The 27387-nt window shown below is 35.0% G+C and overlaps 1 protein-coding gene across 1 annotated transcript; it reads left to right on the forward strand.

Annotated features, from left to right (window-relative positions):
* The first annotated feature begins 2390 nt into the window (after positions 1-2390).
* On the forward strand, positions 2391-4897 carry LOC129263018 (golgin subfamily A member 6-like protein 25). The gene has a single exon (XM_064103127.1). It carries the CDS (start codon positions 2529-2531, stop codon positions 3915-3917), a length of 1389 nt encoding a protein of 462 aa, XP_063959197.1. The 5' UTR covers positions 2391-2528; the 3' UTR covers positions 3918-4897.
* Positions 4898-27387: the final 22490 nt, after the last annotated feature.

The raw sequence follows: 27387 nt of genomic DNA on the forward strand, positions 1-27387 counted from the left end.
CCTGCTTATCTTCAAGAACTTGTCCAGATTCATAAACCCAAGCGTAATCTCCGTTCTGGCTCACAAAATCTTCTCTCTGTAATTACTGTCAAGACCAAATCATATGGGGATCGGGCTTTCCAGAAAGCTGCACCAGCACTATGGAATTCTCTACCACTGACATTAAGAAATATTACCCAGCTTGAGAAATTCAAAGTTCAATTAAAAACCCACCTCTTTCAGAATGTTTGATTTAGTCAATCGCGCATAGAGACCTGTAGGTGTTATGCGTTTTTAAGAAATGTACTATTATTATTATTATTATTATTATTTTCTTCGATTTTTTTTTCTTTTTTTCTAGAACAGGTTGCCTTACAAACACATTCCTATACAAATATCGCTATTTATATTATGGTCATTGCGAATGAGTTTATAAATACGATTGTATTTTCAACTTCACCTTGCATTTTTCAGAGCTAATGTTGGGTCTCATTTGGTAAATAGAAAACCCATTGTAATTAGGGATCTCATTATTGTATCTTCGATACAAAACACGCCTATGCATTTTGCTTTTTATCTCTTTATATTTCACATCAAACCATTTGTAATGCTTTGGTTGTTCAAGTGCACTGCAAAATTCCTAATACCTTTTTTTTCGATTATCATTATAATACATGCAGTATTTGATGAATAGGCTACAATTACAGCACGTGAATGTGTCGGATTCCTATGCAAATGTGATCCATCTAGCGCGTCTTACATGTCATGAACTCCAACACTAAGGAGATCTTGTTATATACATTGTTCCCCTGCTTTTATTATGTAAAAGGAAAATATTTCTATCATCCTTGGTTTACATGCGCATTTCTACATTATACCAATGCGAATGAGATTATTCAGCTGTTACATTTTAAAATCGACTTGCCCTTTTCAGAGTCAAAATTCCTCATTTGGTACAGGGTCCATTTCTATTTGCCCTATTTTAACATAAATTCCTGCATGACAGGGATCTCATATAATTGCGTCTCCGATACATTATACGTTTCGTCACCTCTGCTTGCTATGCATTTTTCTCTTTATTTCTTCCCATTTTAAATCAAACCATTCATTGATTATTGTCAGATGTATTGCAAAAAATCTTAATTGCACTCAGATGACATTATCATAAGTTCTGTTTTTTATGAATATGTTACAATTTACAGCACGTGAATAAGTCGAATTCCTATGCAAATGAGGATCTTTAATGCTCGTTCCTATACACTACTATGCTAAATAGAATCCTTGTTTTACCGTTCATTGACCCCTACTTCCATTTTGTACATCAAATGTTAACTGATATTGCTCGTTACATTCTCTACCATCTGTTGCTTTACATTCCAACCACACTAATTTGTCAATGACATCTTTTTCTTCTTTTTTTTCTAAGAGGGCAGGATTTATTTTTTCCATTCCAAAATGCTGTTTGACGCCAGTTTACGAATGCACATGATTATTATATTCCTTATTCGTCATCATGAATCTGATTACATCATGTGCATCTATTGTATGGGTTTTTATGTACTGGTATTAGTTCCATCAGCGTCTATAAATTTCTTCCACATAATTGCTTATATATCTATTTTGCCTCCCAAAATGTTCTTCCGAGGCTCCAGTAAGCTGTGATTTACATATACATATATTTTGCTTTAACACTACCTTTTCTCCATGATATATCTTCTGTTATTCAAGGTATAATGATGTCATGAAACGATAGAAAAGTATATTTCTAATCTAATTACTGTTTTCTATCAATTCAAAAATATTTTTAATTATCTTTTCATCCTCATGATCTGACTGATGGTGGCGGTGGCGGTACGTGTCCTGTACATGTCCTGGATATAATATTTTCTTACTTCGGAAAGCTAGTGTTTGTTTTAAGAGTATATACTCTCGGGAAGGCTAGTGGAATGACACCTCAACATTTTGAAAGACTCAAGGAGGAAGTTTTTGAACTCTCAATTTGGCTGATAAACACTGTGAGTATACAGGACATACCTACGCATATACTACGTACTATATACTTCGTATGCCTATAGGCCTGTACGCCGTATCAGACCGGCATTGAACCCTTCAACGCCGCTGTTCCGAATCACCGAAGCGGACCACGTTAACCTAGGTATTTGCAATACACGCTGGATAAGCAAGATGAATCCTGACGATGACGAAACTGATGATGGTCCGTTTCAGACTCCACCTGACACACAATCTGAATTACTGTCTCAAGATGGAGATAGAAATATTCAGTATTACTGCAAAAAGTTTAAATCGCCAGGTGATACTAAAACTATGACCAGATGCAGTACCAAGAAGTGTAAAGCTTATTTCCACCCGCTCACATGCTTACCTATATTAGGCGTGTTAATGGGGCGAAATATATTTGTGATGAATGTGAAATTGCTGATGCAGATATTATCCGTGAATTATGTGAGCAAAATGAACCTAAACGGAACAATGAAAATCATGAACAGGATGTTAACGATATCACTCAACTAAAAGGAGCCATAGAAAATATGGAAAAGGAAGTAATCAAGTGTATTAGAGATATCAAATTCCAAACACAAAATGAAGGTAGATGTACCTGTGCTGATGAAAATGAACTAAAAACAACGATGGACAAACAGCGGGATGAAATAATCTCTCTGAAAGAATGTATTAATCAACTGAAATCAGAAATCAATATTCGTGTGAACGAATATGAGCTACTGCTCAAAGAACAAAGACTAGTCGTCAAAAGCAAAGAACAAGAACTGAATATGCATAAAAAATACAATGAAAATGAGGAAAAGAAATCAAACAAGCTCCAAAGTGAGTTGGATCAAACAGTTGAGCAACTCAAGATGGCGAAGAAAGAAATCGACAAATTCAATGAAGAAAATATCAATATCAAACGACAATGGCAAGCCAGTGAAAGTGATGGTGAATGGAGGGAACAAAAAAGATACGCTCATACCAGAGGAAGGAAAGAAGGAAGAGATGATGAAAAATGGAGTGAATATAGAGGAATGTATCACAGAGGAGATGGGCAATGGAGAGAACGTAAGAGAATCATTTATGATAGACGAGAAGAAGGAACATACAGAAGACCCATCTACAAAGAAGGAGAACAAAAAAGATACAGCCTATACAGCGAAGTTGCTGCCCCATATCGTGACGTTCAATCACGTGACCGACCGAGGAATGGTCAACGTCGAGAGATATCACCACAGAGGAATGCACGAAATAAAGGAAATGAGCGAACGACTGAGGGGATGAACGAAATACATGAGGAAAGAAACAAACACGAGTGTGATATGAGTAGAGAGCAACATAACAAGTATGATGGAAGCAGAGGGCAAATGAATGACAGAAACGAAAAGAAAATGAGAAAAGTTGTTATAGTTGGAAATTCACAGATAAGTGGAATTGATCCGGATAAGTTTTCCCAAAATGTTAAGTTACATAAAGTAATTAAATACACAATGGATGATGTTGAGTCTTGGTTGAAATCTAGTGAGGCAAAGCAAACTCTTAGTGATGCAGAAACCGTGATAATCCACGAATTAACGAATGACGTTAAACGGTCTAGTGCACTTGATTGTGCTTGTAAAATGAACAATCTCATTGGTCTGATCAAAGTCTCCTTCAAATCAATTAAGATAGTTATATCTCTCGGCACACCCCGAGATGATAACCAATTGTATCAGCAGCGTGTGGACATGGCCAATAGTATGTTGATGGCTGATGCATTATATGACAGAAGAGTTAAAACTGTTCATCACAGAAACCTGCTCTACCGTGGAACAATTAACACTAATCTGTATAGTGATGATCGTTATCACCTTAGCAAGAATGGAACTAGAGTATTAGCAGGAAATCTCCGATGGGCAATTGAAAGGAGCTCCTCACGAAATAAACGATAGACTTATTGTTTAGGGTCTACCTGAGGACCGAGAAACTTGAATAAACCTTATGACTGAAAGAAAAAATATTCAAATTTGTTATTGGAATGTAAATGGGATACATAAGAGATGGGACGGGGTTAAATCTTCCTCAAAATTAGAAGAAGAAGATTTTGTCAACGTTTTTAATTTGTATGATATTGTTTGTCTGGCAGAAATAAAAATAGGGCCGAAGGAAAATATGTCTCTGCAAGGATATGTCAACAAAATAATATACAGGAAGAGACATAAGAATGCTTGGAGATTTGACTGGGAAATTTACTTGTTATGAGGCGAATGCCAGAATTCCCAGTGTATTAGATTATGCCCTTGTTGAAAATGGTGCTTTTGATGATATATTGTACTTCTATGTTGATGACCTCAATATCTTTTCTGATCATTGCCCCATTATCTTATCTTTAATGTCATCCACACTTGAACATCAAATACCGTGTGAAATAGAAAAACAAGTTTTGAACCCCCATCCTAAAGCTTATATATGGGAACCGCATATAAGTGATGCAGCCTTTACTAAAACGCTACAATCACCCGAGATATTGACCACAATAAAAGAAAAAAAAAAAAGGAAAAGGTATATTGTATAAATGACATTGGTATTGAAAACGCAGTTAATGATGTAACAAACTGTATCTTAACTATCGCAGATAAAGCGAAAATAAAAGTAAAAATACCTCGGGTAAAAAGCACAAAGAAAAAGAACAGAAAGAAAATGTTTAATGCGGAATGCCTTGCTCTTCGGCGTCGCGTAAAACTATTGTGTAGACAAGTGTGTAACAATCCATTTGATAGAGGCCTCAGGCAGCAATATTACACCATGAAGAAAAGGTTGAAAAGAAGATTAAAAGAAATTGTGCGTAATAAGAGAAATCATATAATTGACAAGCTAGACAATCTTCAAAGTGAGAACCCTAAACTTTATTGGGATCTGATTAACGACCTAGAAAAACTGCACACAGATAGAAAAAGTCCAGTAAATAACATACAACCAAAACGGTGGTTTGAGTATTTTAAAGAACTCATGAATCACAAACCCCTACTTTCAAAAGATCAAAATGAAATTAAGAATCATGTAAATAACCCAAAACTGCTGGACACGTTTTCATCTCTTGATTTCAAGATCACTCCCAATGAAGTGTTAGAGTGTATTCAAACTTTGAAGAGAAAGAAAGCCCCAGGAAATTATGCTATTTTGAACGAAATGTTGAAAGCTGGAAAATTTATGTTGTCACCAGTTTTGTCAAAGGTATTTAATTTAATCCTTATCAGTGGTCATTTTCCCGATAATTGGTCAGTAAGCCTCCTAAAGCCTCTTTACAAAAGTGGGTCAGTTTGCGATCCCTCAAATTATCGAGTGATATCCCTCTCAAGCTGTCTTGGAAAGGTTTTTTGCTCAGTTCTAAACCGTCGCTTGGTATCATTTCTAGAAGAATATAGTCTCAATACAGCCAATCAGATCGCTTTTAGAGCAGGTTATAGAACGTCAGACCACATGTTCGTTCTAAAAACTATTCTTGATAAATATATAAGATGTAAAATAAATGACAACTATAATAAATTATACGTATGCTTTGTAGACTTAAGAAAAGCTTTTGACAACGTTTGGAGGGATGGTCTCTGGTACAAACTACTAGAACATGGGATTGGTGGCAATTTCTTAAGAGTCATCCGTGATATGTATTCAAAATGTACAGTATCGATCAAATTAGACGAAGGTGTTACCCCATATTTTCGTACTGATATTGGAGTAAAACAGGGTTGCGTAATTAGTCCAACTTTATTTAATTTATTTGTAAATGACATAACTAATATATTTGATACATCAGTAAGCGATCCAGTAACACTTTTTGATAAAGAACTTAATTGTATAATGTATGCTGATGATCTTGTTATTGTGTCGAAATCCCCTAAAGGTATGCAACACTGTTTAGATAAATTCACCGCATACTGTAAATCCTGGATGTTAAACATAAATGTATCTAAGACTAAGATTATGGTGTGCTCAAAATCAGGGAGATCGAACGAAGGGGTCTCATTTGAAATTAATGGTGAAACACTATGCACAGTTAGGGAAATGAAATATCTTGGTATTGTTTTCGCAAATAATGGATCACTTAAAGTGGCCGCAGGGGATTTAGCTGATAAAGCGAGAAGAGCATTGTTCAAATTGTACAAATCATTTGGTTCCTATACTCCTAGCACTAAAACCTTGTTGCATCTTTTCGATGCAACGATACAACCGATATTACTTTATGGATCTGAAATTTGGGGTACTAATGTTATAGACATGGAAAAAAATCTACAATTAATGGATGGGAAATCAGGGCTATATTTTAAACACGAATCTGAAAAGGTGCACATTCAATTTTGTAAATATATTCTCGGGGTAAACCGCAAATGCAGTAATTTAGCAGCGACAGCTGAAATCGGTAGATATCCAAAAGTCATCCAAATTGCCATAAATATACTTAAATATTGGATTCGAATACGTAATATGGACGAAGATAGTTTGGTTTACAAAGCGTTTGTAGAAAATGTAAGTTTATTGAATAACGGAAACAATTGCTGGCTTAAGACAATTCAAGATATTTTTAACACACTAGATATTTGTCGGAAAAATGAAACCCCCGTACTTGATCCAGAAAATATACCAATTTCCCAAAAAGAATTTATTACAATATGCAAAACATCCTTGGAAACAAGATTTGACAAACAATTTGAATTGGATTTATTTAAAGACAGGGACACTAGGGAAGGAAATAAACTAAGAACTTTTAGGCAATTCAAATTCAATATAAGACAAGAAAATTATTTATGTTCAATACACAATGTAAATTTGAGAAAAAATATAACCAAGCTCCGACTGAGCGCTCATAACCTACCAATAGAAACGGGGAGGTACAAAAGACCGGAGAAGATACCACATAACCTGAGATTTTGCGAAGATTGTAATTTGAATTTGGTCGGGGATGAGTTCCACATAATAATGAAATGTAACAAATATAAAGATTTACGTAAAGATTTTTTTGAAAAGATAATTACCCTCAATACTAGGTTTACTGAAATGGAGTGCCAGAAAAAATGTATCTATATCATGAAATTGGAAACGGAAGCCCTGATTAAATCGTTTTGTTCTTTTGTCCAAAACATAATTGCTATTAGGGGGGATTTCTGAGTACAAAAATATCAACCGGCAAACACTTTGAAGTAATATATTCGCAATATTTTTACACAATGAGTTTACATGTAATGCCATTCTTCTCATTCTTCCTCTCTTTCCCGCCCTCTCCATTTTCGAACTTCTTTCCTCTTTATTTCCCTCTCCTCTCTCACTTTCTTTATGTTTCTTTATCTTTTCTTGGATAGCAGTCTCTATATCCATTGTCAATTATCTATCCAGATGATTCATATGTTTATTGTGTATATATATAAGTTGTTTCTCTTTTTTTTTTACGAAATACTATTTTGTTTTTGTTTATTTGCTTATATTCATTGCATTGTATATTTGTATTGTATTATTTTGTACCTCTTGTTTCGAACAAAATATTGGCAATTGCCAGTGAAGTTCCAATAAATTCAATTCAATTCACGAAAATTAGGAAATTAAAACTATATCAATAGATTCATAGACGTTTAAAACCTTTTTTTATGACAATGATTAATTTATGCACCGGCCCCGAGTCTGTCAGATCGTCACGCAAAGGTGAACATGTATACAGACTCTTTATTTATTGCTTTTAGCCTACCTCTTGCACTTGCACACACCGAGCACTATTTTGGTTACTTCTTTAACTCGCCATATGCCAAACATTGTTCTTTCATGCTTGATTCAACAGATTTACTGAATGCTGAAATTTTTTCACCCCAAAGTAAATACTATACTGCAAACGAATTCAATAATGCTTTCAACAAAACAGTTCCAAATTCTATTCCAGATTACTTTAGTTTAATGCACGTAAATATAAGAAGCTTACAGAAAATTTTTGATACGCTTTGCGAACTTTTATCCATTCTTGATACATTTCCATTTTCTATCATTGGCCTCACAGAGACTTGGTTGCATTCAACGTCACCTCTCATTCTCAATATCGATAACTACAAATTTCTCCACATTGATCGTGAAATTGGTAAGGGGGGTGGTGTCGCTTTCTATATTCATAATGATTTAATTTCAAATTAAGACATGATATTGAGCTGAAAAATATAGAATCCTTATTCATAGAATAAAATAAAAATAAAATAATCGGTGTTATATATAGACCCCCAATCAGTTTAGCTGAAACATTTTAAAATGAATTGGAAGCCAGTCTTGATTCAATTTCGCGTGAAAACAAAGATATTTATATCATGGGTGACTTTAACATTGATCTATCATTTCCCTACAATACAATCGCTCAACATTTTACAAATCTATTATCATCTTTTGGACTTCAGCATCTTATAAATAAACCCACTAGAATTACAAACGTATCCAATACAATACTTGATAATATTTTTTCTAACACACTTGATAATAACAATAATGGAACAATTTACTATGACATTTCAGACCATCTGCCTATTTTTGCAATGTATCCAAACGATAAATGCCAACTCAAGGCTACTGACAAATCGAACACTATGCGAAGGAAAGAAACCCATCGTAATATTGAGTCATTGAAGGCAGATTTGGCTGAAGAATCTTGGCAAGATATTTATCTTGAACATAATGTTAATTACTCTTATGAAAGATTTTTGGACAAACTTCTTTATTATTACGAAAAAAAATGTGCCATTAATAAAAATCAAATCGAATAAAAAGAAGAGCAAACAACCTTGGATTACCCAAAGTAAAATCAAATCCATATTTACTAGAAATAGATTATATAAGATATCAATTAAATCGCCTACAACTGAAAATATAAATAAATACAAAAAATACCGCAATAAATTAACATCAGTTATACGCCAAGCTCGAAAATCCTACTTTTCTGATAAAATTGAAAATAATAAAGATAATAATTATACATTATGGAAATCTATAAAAGAAATATTAGGTAAAAAAAGGGAAACATGTGATAACGTTAATTTCGTAGACAATGGTCAACAAATGCAAGACCCCTTTGATGTTGCTAATGCATTTAATAATTTCTTCAATAATATTGGCCCAAAACTAGCTTCAAAAATAACATCTAATGATGATGACTTTTCTGTATATTTAAACGATTTTCCAGAACATTCCTTATTTTTTAATCCAACAAATACTAACGAGATTTTAGAAATTGTTAGGTCCATGAAACCAACTAAATCCTGTGGGCATGATGGTATAAGTGTCTATCTTTTGAAAAAAATAATTTATTTATAGCCTCCCCGCTTTCGCATATTTTCAATCGTTCTCTTTCTTGTGGTATTTTCCCCGATCTACTGAAAATTGCAAAAATAATTCCAATATATAAAAAAGATGATCCATGTCTTATCTCAAACTATCGTCCAATTTCTTTATTACTGGGTATCTCTAAAATACTTTAGAGAATAGTTTACAAACGTATATATTCTTTTTTGAACAGCAATAATTTACTGATTCCTAATCAATATGGTTTCAGAGATAATCATTCAACGGACCTTTCACTTTTGCAATTATGTGACAAAATTTTCGATTCTTTATCTAAAAAGGAACACACTGTTGGTGTTTTTATGGATTTGTCGAAAGCATTCGATACCATGGATCATCGCATTTTACTTTGTAAATTAATGAAATATGGAGTTAGGGGGTGGTTCTCGCTTGGTTTAAAGATTACTTAAGCAATCGACGCCATTATGTTTGTTTTAAATCTTAATCATCTAATATTTGCACTTTGAAATGTGGAGTACCACAAGGATCTATTCTAGGTCCCTTGTTATTTTTGATATATATAAATGATATTGTGAATGCATCTAGAAAATTAACGTTTGTTTTATTTGCAGATGATACAAATGTATTTTATTCACACAAAAACTTTAATATACATGTTCCAACACTTAATTTAGAATTGAAGAAATTATCAATGTGGTTTAGAGCTAATAAGCTCTCTTTAAATATAAACAAAACAAATTTTATGTACTTTCAACACATTCAAAGTAAACACAAGTTTCTCAACAACATTTTTATAGATGATATTCCCATCACGGAAAAACAAGAAACCACATTTTTTGGAGTTTTGATTGATTCAAATTTGACTTGGAACAGTCACATTCGCAATATTTGTATGTTGACATCCAGAGGGATAGGGATCTTATATAGATTGAAATATTATATCTCAAAAAAGTCATCATTTATGCTTTACAATTAATTCATCTTATCCCACTTATCTTACTGCAACATTGTTTGGGGGTATAGTAGTAAGTCGAGAATTGAAACGATATTCCGTCTTAAAAAAAAAGCACTTCGCATCTGTACACTTTCACATTACATTGCACACACTAATCCAATATTTCACAACTTAAAGACATTGAAAATTGAGGATATTAACACATACCAAATAGCCATATTTATGTTTAAATTTTCCACAAATACCATTCCAATTCCATTTCGCATTTTTTTATCAATAACAAAGACATACATCCTTATCCAACGCGTCATTCAACATATATCCACCTAACCAACCCCAGAATCTTACTCACTCATAAAACAATTCGCCACCATGGTCCAAATATTTGGAATGCCTTGCCACATAACATCAAACAGTCCGCGTCTCTTATTTCTTTTAAAGCTTCATTGAAAAAGTTTCTTATTTCTAAGTATTCTTAAATGTATCACCTGCACTTATCCACTAGCACTCACTCGCACTTTAAAAAAAAACTTTATCTTGTCTCTTCCCATTAAATATCTAAACTTTTATGCTTTCTCTTTTGTGACATCATTTTATCGAATTGTATTTATAACCTATTACAGTTCCCATGTAGCCCTCCCTCATGGCTGCTATTGTTTCAAGCAGTTACCTGCTTATTATAGCTGGCCCCTGCATTTTTTACTCACTTTACCAGTTTACATGCTTCATTTATGTATTTTTCAGCCTTATTTATTCATATTTTCGATTGTCACACAAAAAAAATGTACTCATTTATGTCATTGTTATTGTATCATTCTATTTTCATTTGTTGATTTATGAATAAAATGCAGAAACTCCTGCAAAAATAATAAAGAAAGAAAACAAATCTGATTAAGTAGGCGAAGGAAACAATTGCAATGTAATATTCTTTTGCAAATCATTCGAATAAAAAACATCCATATTTCCCACATAAATGTTTATATCAACTTAAAGCAAAAACAAAATAAAATAAAGAAGCACATGCACTGTTCAAAATCCCTGCACCAAATTTTAGACATACTGGGCACAAATATCGCAAATAAAATGCTTCAAAATCAAGGAATGTTCTGTACAATGTCAGTCAGTAAGCCTTATTAACTGCGGCGAATGCATAAAAAGTTGCAATTAGATTTTCTAGCCTTGTACCATTTGCTTCATTTGTTTTCTTACAATGAAATACCTTTTTTGGATTTTGTTTATAGTAATATAAATAGAATGAAATAAGTGTTCTTTACAAATAGTCCACTGGTAGTTAATTTGTCTAAATTTAGGAATATTATTCAAAATATGTATTTTTTCTTCAATTATCAAATGAAATAGTTTGTTGTAGTGTTTTTTCTGCTCTGATTCACCTTGACCATATAGAATGAAATTTCAGATCTGGATAAATGGTCTGGTATGTTAAAAAATCCACAATGGATTTCATAAATTGATTCTGGAAATGGCTGCTAACACTTAAAGCGGACATGGCTTTCGTTTTGGCCTGGGAGATGTGACTTTGATGTCTAAACCACTGCTTTCAAGGGTGAAAAAATAGATTAGGACAGGCTTTAAGGTCAGTCAGCATGGTCAGTGCTCCAGTATAACCGAAAATCCAATATGGCTTCCAAAAATTGATCCTATAATGGCTGCTGATCATGGGTGTCGATCACGGGGGGGGGGGGAGATGGGGGGATATATCCCCCATCCCCCCCCCCCCCGTGATCGACACCCATGATCAGCAGCCATTATAGGTTCGTAATTCCCAAGGTTCGTTAGTCCGAAAAAGAAGTGAGGTTCGTAATTCCGAAGGTTCGTTAATTCGAAAACGAAATGAGGTTCGTAATTCTGAAGGTTCGTTAGTCCGAAAACGAAATGATTAACGAATGTTATTTCGTTTTCGGACTAACGTACCTTCGGAACAACAAACCTTATTTCCTTTTCGGATTAACGAACCTTCGGAACATCGAACCTTATTTCGTTTTCGCATTATCGAACCTTCGTAATAACGCCACAAATGTTCGGATTAACGAACCCTTTTACGTTTTCGGATTAACGAACATCGAGGTATAGGCAATTTGCGTGTTTCGGAATTACGAACCTTCGGAATAAAGAACCTTTGGAATTACGAACCTTCGGAATTACGAAGTGTAACCAATAATTTAGGATAGAAAAATTATAATAATGATGATAAAAAATGAAAAGTTTGATCATGATGATTATAGTATGCCATCAATCAGTTTATTTTCCTCGCACTTTGTGTATATTGTTATTAAATAAACAATTTTTGTCATTTTTTCTTTCGTATGAGTTTAGAATAGGCTTACTGGTAACACAAATTGAATTTTCAAAAAAAAATATATAAGTACAGTACACTGCAACAATGAAGGAATTTCCAAAAACACCATGCATATCAACCACTCCAAAATGTCCTAACTTGTGATTTTAGTGGGGGTAATGTTGAAAGATCCCCATCCACAAGAACATTTGTGTCAATCACCCCCCCCCCCCACCAAGAATACCGATCGACACCCATGCTGCTGATGTTTAAGAGTGGCATAGCTCATTTTATATCCACCTGTGAAAAGTATGATTTCAAGGGTCAAATTATAATTTAGGACAAGTTACAATGACAGTCAGAGGTCTAGTATGTCCAAAATTCCAAGAGGGCTTCCAAAAATGGAGCAAAAAATGTATGTCACTTATAAAAGGACATAGTTTGTTCAATATCTGTCTGGGGAATATGAGTTTGGTGTCTTAACCATGGTTTAAAGGTTCAAGTAATACACTAGGGTAAGTTACAAGAACAGTCATGGTATGTTAAAAAAATCTACGTTGACTTCCAAAAGTTGGGTGTAAATCGACTGTTGTTGCTTTAAAGCACACTCAAACAGATATTAATGTTAGAGCCTTAGCCTTAGCTGGGGATATTGTAATTTCAAATCCACAACTCAAATTGTTTTAATAGGGTCTCTCTGGACATAATCATCCTTTCCATTTCACTTAACTAACTACACTTTTAAACTAAGCAAGTTCATCGATCTAAGTAGAGAAAATTAATGTCCATTGCTGCTCTCCTTTAGAAATAAATACACTTGTGTTAGCAGAGAGGGGTGGCATGGGTATCATGGACAGCAACAAATTCCAAAAACACTTGAAAATTACTCAAAATCTGGCAATCTTCTCCCAATCCTTATCAAGTATGTTCTTAAATTCATTTACTAAAAAGGCAGTAAGTACCTCTTCTGGGAGACTTTTCCACACAACAATCACTCAGATCTGTTTGCAACAAGAAAAATGTATACGCACATCAAAACGTGAAAATCTTTTCAATGACCACTTGTTTTCCCACTATTCCTCAGACAGAAAAGCTCATAACTTGTTTCATAGTAACCATGCATACATTTGTACAGATCAGTTATGTGTCCCTTTTTTCGTCTTTGACTGAGTGACCGCAATTTCAGATGGCGAAGTATGAATGAAAGTATGTATCAAAGTGCTTAATACCTAGGATTTAGTGACTCTGCGTTGGGCACTCTCTAACCGCCTCTGCTCACCCAGCTTATACGCTGACCACGCAGCCTGACCTTACTCAACTAAGGTGTATAAACGAATAATACACTTAAACAAAAACTTGACAGAGGACTCATCCATATAATATCCAACAGTCGGTTATACTCTGTAACCACTTGAGGAATGTGTTCCTTGAAGAAAAAAGTGAGTTTACTTGAACTAAATCTCTCTCACTCTCACATTCACGTAGAACAACCGATTCTGAAACCCTTGGCAAAATGACTCTCAGAGTCAAACCTTCTTCTTCAGATCTTCAAACTGCTAATCATACAAATAAGGCCTATAGTTAGTCTTATATATGGTACTGAACTAGGTACATTCCTCAACTTAATCTTACGTTTAAAAAGTGTCAAGAGGTCGATACTTTCAAGTTCCCACTCCCTGATCATGCTCAACTTAATCTTACGTTTAAAAAGTGTCAAGAGGTCGATACATTCAAGTTCCTACTCCCTGATCATGTTTTCAATGAACTCATTAATATTTTGATAAAAAAATGGCAAGAACATAAGAATCGAAATAGCACGTGTGTTTGAATTTAAGCTAGGGGACGCAGCGCATACATGCTCACTTGTTGCGTATGATTGGAATGGAGGGAAAATGATTCCACCATAAACAAAATTGCGCTCTTGGAGCAGTGCGCATGCGTGCGCACATATAAGAAAATGTGATATTGTAATTGCTGTGTGAAATGACGATGACACGGGTATATGCATAAATATTCAGGGCTATGGCTAACTAAATTTGCAAACCCTAAACAATACCAGACAGATGGGGCAAGGTTATGCCGTCAGGATATGAGTCAATATGACGTCATTGGGAGAGGTGGCTGCAAGGGCAAGTCCACACCCCCACCCACCCTTCCCTGCCAAAGTTAACCTTACTAGTCGATTATTTACCCCAAGTGTTAGTTCAACTGTTTCCCGAAGCGCACTAATTTTACTAATTATTGTTATCTGGGCCAGGTTCATTACGAATTTTTCTCATTTTTTTAAATTTTATTTTATTCTATTTTTTTTATATTTTATTTATTGATTGATTGATTGATTGATTGATTTTTTTTTTTTTTTTTTTTGGGGGGGGATATTTCTCGCAGCTCGTACAACGTATCAGAAAATATAGGTGGTAACAAGCAATATTTCTTGACTATTTCAAATAATTAAAGATCAAGTCCAACTCAGAAGAATGTTCACTTGAATCAATCAAGCATAACGCTGTAAATTTCATCAAAGTCGGATGTAAAATAAACAAGACATTTTACAATTTTTCTTATTTATCACAAAATAGATATATGCACAATTAGTCACATGCAAATGAGAGAATCGATGATGTTTCTCACTGTAGGTGCCGTGGCCGAGTGGTCTAAGGTGCCTGGCTATACATGGAAATGCCGGGGTCCGATCCCAGGCCGCGGCACCTATGTCCGTGAGCAAGGCGTTTAATCTACAATGCTATTTTAACCTGCTAACATAAATGCTGTAAGCATTATTGGTAACTAGGTGTGCACTTGTTGAAAATAGAGATCATTACTTCTTTTTTTTATTGTTTGAGTTAAACAATATTTAAATTCTTACACATTTTATGATAAGAACCAACTCCAATGAAACATAAAATGTTGAACAATGGGAATTCCTCATGTTAAGTAAAAAGTAAAACTTTTGTCACAGGACAATGAGGAGAGAATAAAAAAATAATATGTCATATGATAAAATTTAAAAAAAAGTGAGTGAGTAAGGTCATCAGTTCCCTTATTTGCATACCGACCAGGATGTGCATATAACTATTTTGTTAAATCAAGCTAAACTTAAAAATGTCATAACTTTTAAAAAGATAAAGAAAAATGCCCCATGTCTGCTTACCCATTAACTTCATACACCATTCGGGGATTTTGACAGTGGCTGAAATTTGAGGCCGTAACATGAAATGCCTAAAATTTAATAACCTTTTCCCACCATTTTGAGTCAGACCGTTCAATAATTATTTGTGTAGATATGTGTATCGCAGGTGTACAGTTGGTGTCGTTGCATGTGTTATTTAAGAATCGCGCAGATACGCGTACATGCGCAGAGAAGGGATACTGCGCAAACTCGGGAGACCTTACCTTAGATTCTACTTCTTAACTTTGTGAAACAGATTCCATTTTCAATCCAATCATGCCATTTTTTAGTACTATTTTCTGAATTAAAAGTGGCACTACACAGCAAAAACTATGGTGTTAACCGGTGTACATAGAGGACCACACCAGTTATTTTACACCAGTGTTAAATTGGTGGTGTTAGTTTTACACCTATAGGTGTTATTGCAACACCTATGGTTGTTACATTTACACTCTTTGGTGTTATTATGATAATAATAATAATTATAATGAGACTTGTAAAGCGCCAAATCCATTCTGTAGACTGCTCAAGGCGCATAGAGCTAAGAGTTAAATAGCAAAGTTTTTAGAAGATTAGAAGATTGTTATGTTCAATCTCAGGGTGTTATTTTAACACCTCAGGGTGTGGTCCTCTATTAACACCAATTGGTGTCAGTTTTAACACCACAGTTTTTACAGTGTATCCTTTGAAAAGCCGATGAATTGCTATATTAATGGACTCTCCATCTTAAGTATAAAATTTTAAAGTAAACGACAAAAAGCACAACAACAAATTCAAATAAAGACGAAAATAGAACAAAATTACCAACTGTCCATTGAATAAATGCAAATGAAGTTATAATATAGATTCAGATTGAACGCCGAAATAACAAAGGGAATGAAATATAAAACAAACGTTATGAAGATAAGTTTTTGAAATAGGTTATAGCTAGGCCTTTAGATGAAAAGAGATTTATTGTAAATAAGATGGGGGAGAGGAAAGGGGAGAATGGTCTGTGCACCAATTTCTATCTCATATCTTAAGTAATTTTCTTTCGTATCGCAAATATTCTCTACAAATCAAAGGTTTTTGTAAATTATTTTAATATAAAGGGCACTCGTGCCAGCAGATTGCACTTTGGTTATCATCTTATGAATGTTCCCCAGTCTATTCTTGTTCAAGATTATGATGACACTAATTTTTCTTTATAAATAATTTCATCATTGACTACCTTTTGAACATAAGGTGAACGTAAGGTGAACATAAGAATCACGCAGATAGCGTCCATGCACAGAGAAGGGACACTGCGCAGACTTGGGGGACCTTACCATAGATTCTACTTCTTAACCTTGTGAATCAGATTCCATTTTTAATCCAATCATGATTTTTTTTAGTACTATTTCCTGAATTGAAGGTGGCATTATCCATTGAAAAGCCGTTGAATTGCAATATTAATAGACTCTCCATCTAAAGTATACAATTTTAAAGTAAACTGTAAAGTTCGATGAAAGTTACATAGATTTTGACTGAAAAATAGAAGTTTAAACTAACGGTGTGATGTCACGACGCCTATAGACGCCCAATTCCTTTGATTACACCATCTTTGAACATTTTCAATTGGGTGAATTTCAAATATCGATAGCAAAATATCAAGCGCATGAACCCATGTTATTATTTGTTTTGCACTATGTGAATATGTAAGGGCTTTAAGCAACCCTGTGCAAAATTAAAACGACGAAGATTTCATTTCAACTGTGGAACGCCCTTAACTTATTTACATTTGCAGACTTTCCATGCAAGCATCAAACACTATTTTTTTGTCAAAAAACAATAGCATGATCTATTGTTCAAAATCTTTAATTAATTACCACCAACCTGAAAACGTCACAAGGAGGCAAAGGTTCACAACAGATGATATCCAGAGAGCCAGTTGTCTTTTGGAACCCGCCATCTTCAGCTACAGCGGCATGATGTGTCATGAAGGCAGTGCACTACGAATAGGTTCCGGTCATATCGGGGAGTTCCCCCTGACCCGTAGAATGACGTCATACAGATAAATCACTTCGTATAGAATCAATAATACACATCTGAGAACTTTTTAATCACATGAACATGAATTGGGACTATTACTGCTTCAGATAAGTCCAATAAGGTAGTATCATCTGATCATTTTAGGGTGTTATGGGGACTTTATTAGTTGCCCAAGAATATCTATCATCATTGTTGTCGCTAAATTAAAAAAAAAAACCTACTGTGCCAACATTTGCAGGCAAATTTCAATGAAAGTTCGGGTTCAGTGATTTTCAAAAGTAGTGGAATGTTCTCGATGCGAAACTCCCGCACACTAACCGATGATAGTGACCTAGCTTTAACGTGTGTTTTCCCAATGATACAATTATTTCTGATTAGGACACATTTTCATTCTACATGTATAAATAAGGAACGACATTTTTTTCTTAAAACCAGTAAAGGGGGTGTGGAAGGACTCAATACAAATAACGATAATCATTCACTCTTGTTAGTCATTCCATATTTGGTCTCCTTGGAAGTTACTGTAATATTGTGTACACGTTTATGGAGCCCCCTCAAAAGACTTGTACACAATAGTGACTTGGAAGGAGACGAAGTATAGAAATCTGATTGATACACGTCTGACAAAAACTAAATTACACACACACACACACACACACACACACACACACATGAAACAAAGCGAATATGAAGACTATCGTTATTTATTATATCTGTCTATTATTGGTCTCCTTCGAAACCACTAATATGTGTAAGTCAATATTGTCCTTTAAATAGACTAATACGCAGCAGTGGCTTGGAAGGAGACCATGTACAGACAGTTTTTGTCTCGTTCTCATTGACTGTGTGTTATAAATGGCTAGTGTTGAAATATACCTAGTGAGATTACAATAGTCATCACAAATGCAATTTATTATGCGCCATATCAATCTCGCTATCAATCTCATTGACGAAAGGGCCACTATTGGTCACATGTGTGACATAAATTGTAACAAATCATGACTTTAATTTGGTATAAGTCTAAACATTTTAGAAATTTCTAACTGATTATAATGATAGTGAAGCTTACTTTCATTTTTAAATTAACATGAATTTCAAAAATAAATCAAGCTTTCAGAATAAAGTGTTGGCTGAAGTCACAGACGTGACCCCTTTCCTTTGACCTCTGACCTTGAACCTGCATATTGGAGACAACTAATAATATTTCCAAACGACGGAACATGTAAATGTTACATAACCTTTGACTGATTAAATCTATAAAAATCTTTAGATTTATAACTGATTAAAGTCATTTTTCATAATTTTGGTCACACAAGAGACCAAGAATGTGGCACAAAATATAGAGGTGAGTTTTAGCTTAATCTTAAAAGTTTCGACACACTTGCTATTACTGATCTCTCGCGGAAGGGAATAGACCGGTTTACTAACATATTCAAATTTTATGCATACCAGATTAACAAAGGTTGCCCCTAACAACCGGAAAGCTTGCCCGAAGTTTGTCCGACGTAGCAATAATTAATGTATGCAAAGTGAATTACAAGTATTGAAATACCATTGTGAGGTACAGGTTAATGGAATAACTCGTTACTAGGCCCCGAGGGAAGAAACATCCACAAATTTGACTACATTAGAAAACCGGTCTATTCCATAGCAAGGGGCCCCCGCATAGATCGATGAATGCCCCCCCCCCCCGCCCCACTTTGTTCTTCATTTTGGAACTGACAGAAGACCGGATCGAGTATCTGGAGCATAGAAGCATATAGATGGTATGTAGGTGTTGATGAGAGCAGTGTTGTACTGTGGATCAGGCCCATGAACTGAGTAAAATACCAACAAAAGGATTTTCAATTTGACACGTTCACTTATGGGCAACGAATGTAAAGATTTAAAAACATTTTGGAAAATTTGTTTTAAAGGCTCACTATACAAGCAGCACAATTCCAGAGTAAAAAAAAAAAATTGTAATGCTGTAATTAAATATCTTCTTCTTCGGTGGCCTTAAAATATTAATCAATCATGATTTTGAGACATGCTGAAATTAAAGAGATCTGATATAGCATACGTTTTGTCTCTTTGTAATTTTCAAGAACATTGTTTTGAATTGTTCATTATGCCTAAAAAATCACTTCATATAGAATCAATGATACACATCTGAGAACTTTTTAATCACATAAACATTAATTGGGACTATTACTGCTTCAGATAAGTCCAATAAGGTAGTATCATCTGATCCGTTTAGGGTGTTATGGGGACTTTATTTGTTGCCCAAGAATATCTATCATCACTTGCCGTGCTTGTTGTCGCTAAGTTTCAAACCCTTCATATTTGCATGCAAATTTCAATGAAATATCAGGTTCAGTGATTTTGTAAAGAATTATTTTGTTCTCGATGCGAAACTCCCGCGCACCAATTGATGATAGTGACCTAGATTTAACCCGTGTTTCCTCATCGATACAATGATTTCTGATTACGACACGATTTCATTCTACATGTATAGGCAGAAACAACGATTTTTTTTTCTTAAAACCAGTACAGGGGGTGTGGGGGACTCAATACAAATAATGATAATCATTCACTCTGGTTAGTCATTCCATATTTGGTCTCCTTGGAAGTTACTGTAATATTGTGTACACGTTTATGGAGCCCCGTCAAAAGACTTGTACACAATAGTGACTTGGAAGGAGACGAAGTATAGAAATCTGATTGATACACGTCTGACAAAAACTAAATTACACACACACACACACACACACACACACACATGAAACAAAGCGAATATGAAGACTATTATTATTTATTATATCTGTCTATTATTGGTCTCCCTCGAAACCACTAATATGTGTAAGTCAATATTGTCCTTTAAATAGACTAATACGCAGCCGTGGCTTGGAAGGAGACCAGGTCCAGACAGTTTTTTTTCTCGTTCTCATTGACTGTGTGTTATAAATGGCTAGTGTTGAAATATACCTAGTGAGACGGTCATCACAAATGCAATTTATTATGCGCCATATGAATCTCGCTATCAATCTCATTGACGAAAGGGCCATTATTGGTCACATGTCTGACATAAATTGTGACAAATCATGACTTTAATTTGGTATAAGTCTAAACATTTTAGAAATTTCTAACTGATTATGATGATAGTGAAGCTTACTTTCATTTTTAAATTAACATGAATTTCAAAAATAAATCAAACTTTCAGAATAAGGTGTTGATCTGAAGTCACAGACGTTACCCCTTTCCTTTGACCTCTGACCTTGAACCTGCATATTGGAGACAACAAATAATATTTCCAAAGGACGGAACATGTCAATGTTACATAACCTATGACTGATTAAATCTATAAAAATCTTTAGATTTATAAATGATTAAAGTAATTTTTTCATAATTTTGGTCACACAAGAGACCATGAATGGCCCAAAAGGATAGAGGCGAGTTTTAGCTTAATCTTTAAAAGTTTCGACACACTTGCTATTACTGATCTCTCGCGGAAGGGAATAGACCGGTATACTATCATATTCAAATTTTATGCATACCAGATTAACAAAGGTTGCCCCTAACAACCGGAAAGCTTGCCCGAGGGTTTTCCGACGTAGCAATAACTAATGTATGCAAAGTAGATTCCAAGTATTGAAATAGCATTGTGAGGTACAGGTTAATGGAATAACTCGTTACTAGGCCCCGAGGGAAGAAACATCCATAAATTTGACTACATTAGAAAACCGGTCTATTCCATAGCGAGGGCCCCCGCATAGATCGATGAATGCACCCGCCCCACTTTGTTCTACATTTTGGAACTGACAGAAGACCGGATCGAGTAAATGGAGCAGAGAAGCATATAGATGGTCTGTAGGTGTTGATGAGAGCAGTGTTGTACTGCGGAGCAGGTCCATTAACTGAGTAATATACCAACAAAAGGATTTTCAATTTGACACGTTCACTTATGGGCAACGAATGTAAAGATTTAAAAACATTTGGGTAAATTTGTTATGAAGGGTCACTATACAAGCAGCAGAATTCCAGAGTTAAAAAAAATTGTAATGCTGTAATTAAATACCTTCTTCTTCGCTGGCCTTAAAATATTAATCAATCATGATTTTGAGACATGCTGAAATTAAAGAGATCTGATATAGCATGCGTTTTGTCTCTTTGTACTTTTCAAGAACATTGTTTTGAATTGTTCATTATGCCTAAAAAATCACTTCATATAGAATCAATAATACACATCTGAGAACTTTTTCATCACATAAACATTAATTGGGACTATTACTGCTTCAGATAAGTCCAATAAGGTAGTATCATCTGATCCGTTTAGGGTGTTATGGGGACTTTATTAGTTGCCCAAGAATATCTATCATCACTTGCCGCGCTTGTTGTCGCTAAGTTTCAAACCTTTCATATTTGCATGCAAATTTCAATGAAATGTCGGGTTCAGTGATTTTGTAAAGAAGTCTTTTATTCTCTATGCGAAACTCCCGCACACTAACCGATGATAGTGAGCTAGCTTTAACCCGTATTTTCCCAATGATACAATGATTTCTGATTAGGACACGATTTCATTCTACATGCATAATCAGGAACATGTTTTCCTTAAAACCAGCAATGGGAGTGGGGGGGACTCAATATAAATGATGATAATAATGCACTCTGGTTAGTCATTCCATATTTGGTCTCCAAGGATCCAAGTGACTATAATATTGTGTACACGACTTGGAAGGAGACGAATTATAGAAATTTAATTGATACACGTCTGACAAAAACTAAATTACACACACACACACAGATGAAACAAAGTGAATATGAAGACTATTATTATTTATTATGATATCTGTCTATTATTGGTCTCCTTCGAAACCACAATATGTGTTAGTCAATATTGTCCTTTAAATAGACTAATACGCAGTAGTGGCTTGGAAGGAGACCAAGTACAGACATTTTTTCTTTCTTGTTCTCATTGACTGTGTGTTAGAAATGGCTAGTCTTAAAATATACCTATTGAGATCACCAGTGGCGTAACTACGGGGGGGGGGGGGCATGGGGGGGCACGTGCCCCCCCAATCGGCTGACCAAAAAAAAAAAAAAATAACGGGGAAAAGGAGAAAAAGAGGGAGAAAGGGAGAGAAACGTAGTGGGGAAAAAGACATTATTGTTCATTATAATGTTATATTATTTCATAATAATATGTTATGTTATATTACATAAGAAACATTTTTCATAACTTAATGAAACATAATTTGCTCAGGGCCTATGTTTTCATTGCTCCTGATGCTCGCATTGTCTGTTTACCGAGATATATAACCCTGATAAAAACTAAAACCTCCCGTTTTCAAGTCAATATATACCAAACTGCCAAATATATTTCCTCGCACTTCGAGTTATTGTTTTATGTACAACAGTATGCTTCTTTTTCATGACTAAAGTGATTGCCCCATTTTAAGGTCTTAATATAAAACATTTCCTGTCCGTGCTTACGTTAGCAGTAGCGGATTGGTGAAATATGTCTGCTCTCAATGAATTCCTAGAATCAGTCCTTAAAATGTTCCTTTTTCTGATCTGAATATCAAAAATTTTCACCTCGCGCTTCGCGCTCGCACCGTTTGGTTAGTGAACTACCCTTCCCTGACGGCTAGTTGCCTCACTCATGTTAGGTGGGAACATAATCTGATTAGGAAACTCAGTCAGGTACCATGGCAAATTCACTTAGGAAATCATTAAAATCTCTGCTCCAGTTGAAGAAGTGATTAATACTACCTACTTCAACGTAGGATGTAGTAATATTTGTCTACAAGATATGACTTTGTGATTTCACTATCTCTTCCTCATCTGTGTTCTTGGAAAACAGAATCCAATGACCCCATGTCGCGCTCGCACCGTTTGGTTAGTGAACTACGTATGGTCTTCGTGAATTCCTACAAACAAGCCTTAAAATGCCCCTCTTCAGGTCTGAATTTCCTAAATTTTCAGCTCGCGCTTCGCGCTCGCAAGATTTGATTAGTGAGATGGGTATGTTAATCATGATTACAAGTGCTTTATGTGCATATGTTTAGATGTAATTCTAACAAAATCAGCAAGCGCTTATTGGCACTCGCATTAGATGACTATGGTGAGATGTGTATACTCTTAACGGATTCCTAAAATATAGTCCTTAAAATCTTCCTGTTTGGGGTCAATATTTACAAAAATTTCAGCTCGCGCTTCGCGCTCGCATTATTTAGCGAGACAGGTACGTATCATGATTACAAAAGAATTTTATAATGTCCTTTTTTAGGTCTGAATATCAAAAATTTCAAGCTCGCGCTTCGCGCTCGCATTATTTGACCAGTGAGATACATATCCGTTTAATGGCACTGTCCTTAAAATGTCTCTATTAGGTCAGTATACCTGGCAACTGGGCGCGCTGCGCTCACTAAGTGACTCAAAATTGTTGCTCGTGCCCCCCCCCCCAATGCCGTGACCCACGGTACGCCACTGGAGATCACCATAATCATAACAAATGCAATTTATTAGGCGCCATATCAATCTCGCTAGAGATGCTCGTAACGCAAAAGTGAAGGGGAAGCAAACAAAATAACAGAGGAACACGGGCATCATTGACGAAAGGGTAATTTTTGGTCACATGTGTGACATAAATTGTGACAAATCATGACTTTAATTGGGTATAAGTATAACAATTTTAGAAATTTCTAACTGATTACGATGATAGTGAAGCTTACTTTCATTTGTAAATTAACATGAATTTCAAAAAGGAATCAAACTTTCAGAATAAGGTGTTGGTCTGAAGTCACAGACGTGACCCCTTTCCTTTAACCTCTGACCTTGAACCTGCATACCGGAGACAACAAATATTTCCAAACGATAGCTGACTAACCATGTTCATGTTACATAACCTTTGAATGACAAAATCTATAAAATTTGTATATTTATAACTGATGAAAGTCAATTTTTTTTCATAATTTTGGTCACACAAGAGACCAAGAATGGCCCAAAAGGATAAAGGTGAGTTTTAGCTTAATCCTAAAAGTTTCGACACACTTGCTATTACGGATCTCTCGCGGGAGGAAATTCTATAGCGAGGGCCCCGCATAGATGAATGCCCCCCCCCCCATTTTGTTTTACATTTTGGAACTGTAAGAAGACCAGAGTCATTGGAGCGAAGAAGCCTATAGATGATGGGAGCAGTGTTGTACTGTGAAGCAGGCCCATGAACTGAGTAATATACCAGCAAAAGGATTTTCAATTTGACACGTTCACTTATGGGCAACGAATGTAAAGATTTAAAAAACATTTGGGTAAATTTGTTATGAAGGGTCACTATACAAGCAGCAGAATTCCAGAGTTTAAAAAAAAATTGTAATGCTGTAATTAAATATCTTCTTCTTCGGTGGCCTTAAAATATTAATCAATCATGATTTTGAGACATGCTGAAATTAAAGAGATCTGATATAGCATGCGTTTTGTCTCTTTGTAATTTTCAAGAACATTGTTTTGAATTGTTCATTATGCCTAAAAAATCACTTCATATAGAATCAATAATACACATCTGAGAACTTTTTCATCACATAAACATTAATTGGGACTATTACTCCTTCAGATAAGTCCAATAAGGTAGTATCATCTGATCCGTTTAGGGTGTTATGGGGACTTTATTAGTTGCCCAAGAATATCTATCATCACTTGCCGCGCTTGTTGTCGCTAAGTTTCAAACCTTTCATATTTGCATGCAAATTTCAATGAAATATCAGGTTCAGTGATTTTGTAAAGAATTCTTTTGTTCTCGATGCGAAACTCCCGCACACCAATTGATGATAGTGACCTAGATTTAACCCGTGTTTCCTCATCGAAACAACGATTTCTGATTACGAAACGATTTCATTCTACATGTATAGGCAGAAACAACGTTTTTTTTTCTTAAAACCAGTACAGGGGGTGTGGGGGACTCAATACAAATAATGATAATCATTCACTCTGGTTAGTCATTCCATATTTGGTCTCCTTGGAAGTTACTGTAATATTGTGTACACGTTTATGGAGCCCCCTCAAAAGACTTGTACACAATAGTGACTTGGAAGGAGACAAAGTATATAAATCTGATTGATACACGTCTGACAAAAACTAAATTACACACACACACATGAAACAAAGCGAATATGAAGACTATCGTTATTTATTATATCTGTCTATTATTGGTCTCCTTCGAAACCACTAATATGTGTTAGTCAATACTGTCCTTTAAATAGACTAATACGCAGCAGTGGCTTGGAAGGAGACTTTATAAACAACATAAATGTGTAATAATCTCATAAGCCCTATGCAAGCTAAAAAAATGAAATTTTATGTATTTTGTCCTGAAAATTGAAAGTTCTGGGCAATGTTTGTGAACCTGACCAGAACGCGTTATGTAACTAGATAATTACCATGAGCGCGTTCAGCGCGATCAGAAGTGTTCAATATGCATTCTGGCCTAGTCGAAAAGAGACCTGTTAAGGACGTTTTGCAGTTAGCCATTAAGACGATACATATTTCAACGATTGAATAATGTGAGTGCGAAGCGCGAGCTGAACATTTTTGATATTCCAACCTAAAAAGATGAGATTTCAAACCCCCCAACGGGACACTCGAGTCATGTTTTGTCAATCATGAAAAAGGATGGGTAATTTTTGGTATCTTCATAATGCGAGCGCAAAGCGGGGGCAGAAAATATTTGATATTCTGATCTGAAACTGGATAATTTTAGTACGTTTTGAATAAGATCAAGCTGCGTATCTAAAAAAAAACATGCGTGCGCTTGTTTTAGAGTTAGACAGAATCTGCATTCTGAATACATTTCATTTTTCATCATGAAAATCAATAGTGTGAGCGCAGAGCGCGAGTTGAAAATAATATTTGAAATTCCGATATTAAATGAGTCAATTTAAGCACTGTATATATACGGAAATTGTGTCGTCGATGTGGATAGCACTAAATGATGCGAGCGCGAAGCGTGAGCTGATATTTTATTATCATTCTAACCTAGGATTGAGACATTTTAGGCCTAAGGATATTTTGTCATCATGAAATAATGATGACTATCTTCTATTTCTTTTCCTAAAACTGTCGATATTTATTCATGAAAAAGGGACACTTTAGTTATTATGAATTCATGAAAATTTTATTTCATATTTATTAATCTAATAAGCCTAATGAGTGTGTGAAATTTGTTGACAGTGTATGAGGCCTGAAAACTGGAAATTTTAAGAATATTTGTAATCATGAATAGGATTCATTGGTTGATATATTTTTAGCAAATAACGAGAGCGCAAATCGCGATCCGAAATTTTTAAATGGGGGGGGGGGGTGGATTTCAGTAGTTTGTTACAGAATTAATATATAGGTGTACATAACTCACCAAAATGCGAGAGCACATCGTTATTATAGGCCTTCATTTTTTTTTTAGAATCGAGACACCTGAAAATAATCTTATATAAAATACAAAAAGACAATAGGTAGGCCTACTTAGCAAATAATGCGAGCGCACAAAATGTTGCAAATGTTGATTCACACCATGAAACGGACGTTTTCCAGAGCACTTAAAAAATAAATTGGTAAATAAAAAAAAAAAAGAAAGAGCGATGTCCGAGCTGAATTATGTTTTGTATATTGACTTCAAAACTTGATATTTTGACCTATATATCA

The sequence above is a fragment of the Lytechinus pictus genome, chromosome 8, assembly GCF_037042905.1.
Source record: "Lytechinus pictus isolate F3 Inbred chromosome 8, Lp3.0, whole genome shotgun sequence".
Taxonomy (NCBI): Eukaryota; Metazoa; Echinodermata; class Echinoidea; order Temnopleuroida; family Toxopneustidae; genus Lytechinus; species Lytechinus pictus.

Coding starts and splice junctions, on each gene's coding strand:
- LOC129263018 (XM_064103127.1), top strand. CDS start 2,529: ATGGAAAAGGAAGTAATCAAGTGTATTAGAGATATCAAATTCCAAACA.